The sequence below is a fragment of the Podarcis bocagei genome (genome assembly GCF_964188305.1).
Source record: "Podarcis bocagei genome assembly, chromosome: 10".
NCBI lineage: Eukaryota > Metazoa > Chordata > Lepidosauria > Squamata > Lacertidae > Podarcis > Podarcis bocagei.
In genome coordinates this window covers 53,693,996-53,700,393 of record NC_138135.1, presented here as the reverse complement: position 1 = coordinate 53,700,393, position 6,398 = coordinate 53,693,996, and the positions used below count along the sequence as shown (strand labels likewise).

Below are 6,398 nucleotides of genomic sequence, written 5' to 3'. Positions count from 1 at the left end.
TGATGTCCTCAAATTACTGTTATTTTTATTTACAATAGGAGATAAGTCTTCATAGCATCACAAACATGTGTAGAATAAAAGAAGCCTACATTTTATAAATGTACATGGTATATGAATCAATCACTAAGTTCTTCCTCGTCACTAAAATATGCACTTTTTTTGATCCGTGGTCGTCTTGAATCAGAGGTTGAGGCCTCTTCTTCTGCCTGCACCAATTTTTGCTGCTCTTCCTCAATTTTGGCTTGCTGCATGACAATTGAAGACAGAATTACATGAAATTATGTAATGCAAAATATACTTATTGACGGGCCAGTCCTTTTCTTGGTACTACATTGCTTGAATCTGCGCCACTGCCTCGCCTGCAACACTGAGCCATTCCCTCTTATGCAACCTTCCCTTTGGAAGGATTAGAAAAATTACTTCCCTGGCCATGGAAAGATTTTCAGTGCAAGATGAATTACTGTTGACAAGTATTGTAAATAACTAACACAAAATAGATCCCACTATGAAGGCAGATGGCCTTCTGCTTGTAGATGATGAATGTCTGTCGCTTACTTCCCACCCTGAAGAGCTGCTGTAGATGGTCCCTTGGCCATTTGGAGTTGCTTTTCGGGAGATGACGAAGGAAGATGCTACTCCACTTGCTATGTGACTAGAAGCATGTCTCACTTGCATAGCAGGATATTTTGACTCAAATCACTGTTCTGAAGTCACACAGTTTAACAGAAGTGCGGGATTTGCATCTTGGCTTCTGAATCTTTATTGCTAACACTATAATGATAATGATTTCTCCAGGAACCCAACGAAGCAGAATACAGTGTTTTCTAAAACAACAACCCACACTGAACTAAACAAAACCCCATTGCACCCAAATGTCAGGTTTTAAAACCATAGGATAGAGTCAGGGCATTTGATCAAAATCTAGTCCCAGGCAACTGGTGATGCATAAGAATTGTTGACCTCCAATGGGAAGGAGAGAGAAAAGAAGGAGAAACTAGTTCTCAAGGAGTGCCAGCTGTTATGTTTTACTGCACCTCGTGGCATTATGGAACTGAAGGTCCTTTTTCAGAAGCTGTCTTAGACTTTCTGTAGTGGCCTGCACAAATATCTGAAGCAGTTTGCACATGCACTATGAGGAAAAATTTGGGAAATCCACTTCAGGAAAAAAATGTGCTTCAGGAAGTCCAGGATTGCTCCCAAAGAAAGAAGTTCAGTTCCAAAACATGTTGAGAACTACAATAAACCTTAATAGCTGGCACTTTTCCAAACTAGTTTCTCCCTTTTTGCATTCTTTTTGTGTTTTTTCTTGTAACTAGCCATTTAACCAGGGACAAGATGAGCATCATGATGTGAATCGTGATAAATCCCCAGTTGTCCACTGGCTACATGTACAGATTATCCTGGAGAGCATAGAAGAGTTTGGATTTGATGTCCCGCTTTATCACTACCCGAAGGAGTCCCATAGCTTTGGAAAAGAGACTAGCACCAATTATGACACTGAACAGAAGCAAGCAGAACAATCCCTTCCTGTACATTCTGGATCTCTCCAGCTTTCCTTTAAAAATGCTAACATTTAATTAGAATCAAAATAGGTATTTTTAGTACCTGGAAAGCTATAGCTTGACTGAGGCTATCAAGGGCAGGGTCTTCTCCCTCCTCTTCACTTTCCGGTTCTCCCTCACTGAGCAGCAAAGAAAGAAAGGAAAGACACCCAAATATATCTTATAAACTCAAAAGAAAAAAACGGGGAAATGAAAGCTGCTTCATACATCTCCTTGCACTTACATTTCTTCTTCTTCCTCTTCTTCTTCTTCAATTGCCTTCTTTCTTTTCTTCTTTTCTTTCTTTTTTGGTGGCTCACGCTCCCCTAGCATGTTCTTAGGACATGCATAGCTTAAATGCCCCGTTTCCTTAAGAGAAAAGGTATATATATTTGTGAACAGGACTCACAAAAAAGCGCAACAGCTTTGAGAATCAATATTCAAACAAACCTTACTAACTAATTATTTATTAATTCTTGAAGTGCAAAGAGGTTCTAGGGTTTCCCTGTTAGGAAGTCATTCATCCAGGAACAGGGAGAAGATTCCAGAACAGTCGTATATAAGTGGGAGAGGCACTCTAAGCATGTGCAGCTTCAGCTGGAAGGGCCAATAAAAGGAGAACTTTCATTTTCACTTTTTGCAGACGACTGACCACCAAATGCTATCTGCAAACTGATGCGTCATGACTGCCTATAGACTATGTTTGCCTACATCGTTACTAAAAAGAAACAGGAACTGAAACTTAAGTATGCCATTACAGCTATTGCTATAATGATTATAAATAGTGCTACCATGATGCATTTATGACCAGTCAAGCAATAAATCACTTGACTGAGTTTTATGGTGTCTGTGAGTGTTTCTTCTCAAAGTGTAGCTTCAATTGCTGACAACCGTTTCCAGAAACTCTGCTAAATGGAAAGCTTCTAACGAGGTGCCTACACACGAGTATACTCATGCAGCAAAAGTGTGAAGGACTGTGACCTTTAATATTCCCCACCTCACAAATGCATATTTTGAGAAAGTGGGCTTATGCCTCAGGTATGTGTTACTCTTTGGAAGAGACAGTGTAGTATTTGCAAACACTTAAAAACAGAAGCATGAACTAGAGTGCATGTGAATATTAGCATACGAACTGTGAAAAGGAAAAAGGAATTGCCATCTGCAAGCTGACTTTTGAAAGTTATAGTCACTGCTGGAAAATAATTCTAACAATTTATCTATCAATTTAATAGTTGGCAATCCAGAAGTGTGCTTCAAGCTGAACTGGTTTAAGAATAAGAGCGGGACCAAAAATAAATACTTCTGCTAGAGACCTTATAAATATACTCACTCCACATTCATAGCACTTTGATTTGTCATAGTAGTTTCGCCTGCGGATGAATTCTGCAGCTCTTCCATTGTCAATAGCAATACTTGCTTTTATTACTCTTCCAAACAGCTAAAAGCAAGTGGCAAGAAAAGCAAATACAACCTTAATTTTTCTGAACGAATCAAAAGCTTCCTCATAACAATGCATGCTGTTGTCACTCACTTGTTTATTGTTAAGCGTCCGAGAACAGTTCTGTGCTGATTCTTTATCCAAGAACAAAATAAAAGCAACCCCTTTGCTCTTTCGTGTGTCTTTGTCTTTCATAATTGTCACTCTGAAACATAAGCAAGTTACTAGTATGAACAAAAGAACTGTGTCCGAGAACATATCACTCAGCATAAAACTGCACTTTTTGAATTATTTGCTCTTTGACTTGTTTTATATGTAACGATTATTACAATACAAAGCTTGTTAACAGTTCATATATCATTGAGGTCCTAAGTGGTTTGAGACCAGGCTATGAAGGATCACCTTCAATAGTATTAGCCGGCTGAAGCTTTAAAGCAGGGAGAGGAAATCTGTGCCCCCCCCCAGATGTTGTTGAACTCCCATCAGCTCCAGCAAGCATAGCCAATGGTCAGAGATAATGGGAGTCAGGGTCCATCACCACTTGAAGGATCACAGTTTCCATATGTAAAAAAAAAATGAATTCTAGCCATCTAAAATATGTCTGGATGAGAAATAGAACTGTTCATGTTTCTCTAGCAGGACAAAAAAAAATCATTATCAGATTGCTCATGAATGCATAAATTCCCATTCAGAAATAATGCTGCTGGCTTGTAAATTTTAAACGATCTACTCTAAATGTTACATGTGAACTAGCTCCCTATGTTAATTGTCACAAACCATAATTAAAAATATGCAATATATGTCAAATCTATACTCACTTAACCACTTTGCCATATTTGGAAAAAATCTGAAAAAAGATATAAAAAGGGCTTTTAGCTGTTTAGGTAAGGCAATGTGTAACAAGAATGCAAATAAGTGTTTTTCCGTAAGACAAGAGAAACAATGTAACATGCAAGCTACGGTTATGCACAAAGTAGCTAAAACTTGATATTTATTTATTAAATCTCTATACCACCCTTCATCCAAAGATCCACAGGGTGGCTTGAAACATAAAAATACAAAATGCGAAGACAAAATACATGAAAAACAAAAACGAATCAATAACCCCCTCCCACAAACACATTTAAAATGCCACAGATTGTTTAATTGGCCAAAGGCCTCATTATAGAGAAATGCCTAAATATATGTAATGAAGGAGCCAGGCAAGCATCCTTGGGGAGAGCATTCCACAGATGGGGAACCACTGCAGAAAAGCCCTGTTCTCGTGTTGCCACCCTCTGGACCTCTTGCAGAGGAGGCACACAAAGAAGGGCTTCAGATGATGATCACAGGGTCCAGGCCAGTTCATATGGGGAGAGGCAGTCCTTGAGGTACTGTAGTCCTGAGCTGCCTAAGGCTTTATATATCATACTTAAAATTCATACGTAATTTCTAAGTATTCGTGCTTACTCTGTATAAGTCACTGTTTGTCAAAGAGAAGGGCAAGTTGGACACGTAAACTGTGCTTTTGCTTGGTGCTAACCCTCCACTCATTTTTTTCTAGAGACCAAAAAGAAAAAGAAAAAATTAGTTAACTTTAACTTAGCTAATTAACACACCATTTTATAAACTATAGTCATGTACAAAATTATGGACAGCAAAGACTTCATTTTTTAAAATTTATATTTACATGCTTAACCACCCAGACCAACTATCATTCCACAAAGTGGTCAGGAAAGGAGGCAGGAGATAGGCATCTAGCCTGTCCAGACACCTCCAGTGAGAATCCCGCTCCCCAGCAAGCCAACTACTATTCTGGCTGCAGTAACATCTAGGAGCAGAAAGGTAACAAACCAGTTTTTCATTCTTTTCACCATGGTGTTATGAGGAAAGATTTGGGCTTCTTAGTTTAGAAAGAAGGCAAGTGGTGGGGATGTGATGAAAGCTTATGAAATTATGAAGAGCATAAAGAAAGTGGCTAGAGGGAAGTTTTTCTTTCTCCCATAATACTAGAACAGGGGAGGGGAACCAATGATGCACCAATCCATTCTGAACAGCCCATCAATCTCCTACTGTTTTTCTTGGTGGCAGCAACATAAACACCCACCCACACAAACCAGCGTCCAGCATTCTCTGCAACTCCTCTTTTTCCTGCCTTTATGAGCAGCAGTGGCAATATAAAAACTTTTTTAAAAAACACAAACCTGTCCAGTCAACAGGGAATGTTCAATGGTTGGCAACTTGCAGTGTTCTCAGCAGTCTAAATTAAGACATGGATGGAATCTTCTGAAATGAATAGACACCAGTGTCACTGCTTGGAGGACATCAGAGAGCTCAGCCAACATTGGAGATTGTGTTCTGTACCCTGCCTTTGCTCCCTTTTTGATGGGGCCTGGTAGGGCAGCTTGGTTTCCCTAACACTCTGTTGGGAAAGGTAATCTCTCCACCCTGAAGAGGGATTGTGTTTTGACCTATATGTATGAGACTTACCCTGTTCTAGAACCTTGAGTTGTTCAAAGAAGCCGAGTGGTAGAAAGGAAATATTTCTGCACACAACATATTACTATGCTGTTAAAATTGCTGGTGGTCACCAACTTAGTTGGTTTTAAAAGTGGATTAGACAAACTCATGGAAGTAGTCGAAATTGCTATAAGCATGCCTCTAAATACTAGTTGCTGGGAAACTACACTTATGCTCTGTGGTTGGATTCCTATAGGCATCTGGGTGACCACTGTGGGAAATTGGATGTCATCCACCAAGCAGAACCTTTTTCACAGCTTCATGAAGACGACATGAGAGCATGCGGCAAGTAAATATTCACCCCCATTTGCGCCACAAATAGTATGCAACTGATCTGTTAACAAAGTCCATTCAAAGCTACAAGCAGTACCGTTTGGCAATATCATGGGTAAATCTAATGGCTTGATTTTGTTACATATTTCAGCAGTTTTAAGTGAGTAGTTAAAAGTCTGGACCCTACCCCTGGAAGCGATAGGTGGGCTTCATTAATCTCTGCTTCATTGGGCAGCAGACTTCACAAGGCTGTCACGAAGCGGAATTGACAGCTCGATTAGGTCCTGCTTCCTCAGATGTCAAGTCCCTCGCAGGGATTTCGATGGGAATGAAGACTTGAGGGTGACGCGCTCTTGCAGGGCTTTTAAGAGATGGGGCGACTGGTCTCTACTCCAAGTAAACCCAGAAGCAGGAGGGTCCGAAGCACCCACTGGGGATGCGAAGGGTTAAGGAGGCCGCCGCACACCTCCGAAGGTAGGAACTGAGGGACTCCCTGCAGCCCAGAGAAGCCGCTCAGTCGGGCCAAACCATCGCCCTCGCTTCCTCTGGAGCCGCCTCCCCCTCCTGTGGTCCCGAGCGTCGCCCTCCCTCTAGGACGCCTCACGCCTGGGCGCCTTTTTGATGACGTAATAAGCACGAGACTTCGT

At 40.8% G+C, this 6,398-nt stretch overlaps 1 protein-coding gene across 3 annotated transcripts; it reads right to left on the bottom strand.

Moving 5' to 3' along the window:
• On the bottom strand, positions 1-6,337 carry ZCRB1 (zinc finger CCHC-type and RNA binding motif containing 1). Of its 3 annotated transcripts, XM_081211841.1 has the most exons (9): positions 5,939-6,337; positions 5,163-5,244; positions 4,429-4,518; positions 3,798-3,826; positions 3,073-3,184; positions 2,872-2,979; positions 1,786-1,910; positions 1,606-1,681; positions 1-245 (listed from the first exon to the last, which is right to left on the bottom strand). In XM_081211841.1, the coding sequence occupies exons 3-9, from the start codon at positions 4,510-4,512 to the stop codon at positions 117-119; spliced, it is 663 nt and encodes a 220-aa protein (XP_081067967.1). In that variant the 5' UTR covers positions 4,513-4,518; positions 5,163-5,244; positions 5,939-6,337; the 3' UTR covers positions 1-116. The 3 variants fall into 3 exon arrangements, with proteins under 3 accessions (XP_081067967.1, XP_081067968.1, XP_081067969.1); XM_081211842.1 differs by lacking the exon at positions 5,163-5,244; XM_081211843.1 differs by lacking the exons at positions 5,163-5,244; positions 5,939-6,337 and adding an exon at positions 4,649-4,669.
• Between the last annotated feature and the right edge of the window lie 61 nt (positions 6,338-6,398).

What these genes read in the sequence shown, in the direction of transcription:
- ZCRB1 (XM_081211841.1), bottom strand. Translation starts at nt 4,512, where the DNA reads ATGAGTGGAGGGTTAGCACCAAGCAAAAGCACAGTTTACGTGTCCAAC. An exon ending in AAATATGGCAAAGTGGTTAA is followed by an intron (nt 3,185 to 3,797) that starts GTGAGTATAGAT and finishes CTTATGTTTCAG; the next exon opens with AGTGACAATTATGAAAGACA. An exon ending in GAAGAGGAAGAAGAAGAAAT is followed by an intron (nt 1,682 to 1,785) that starts GTAAGTGCAAGG and finishes TTTGCTGCTCAG; the next exon opens with TGAGGGAGAACCGGAAAGTG.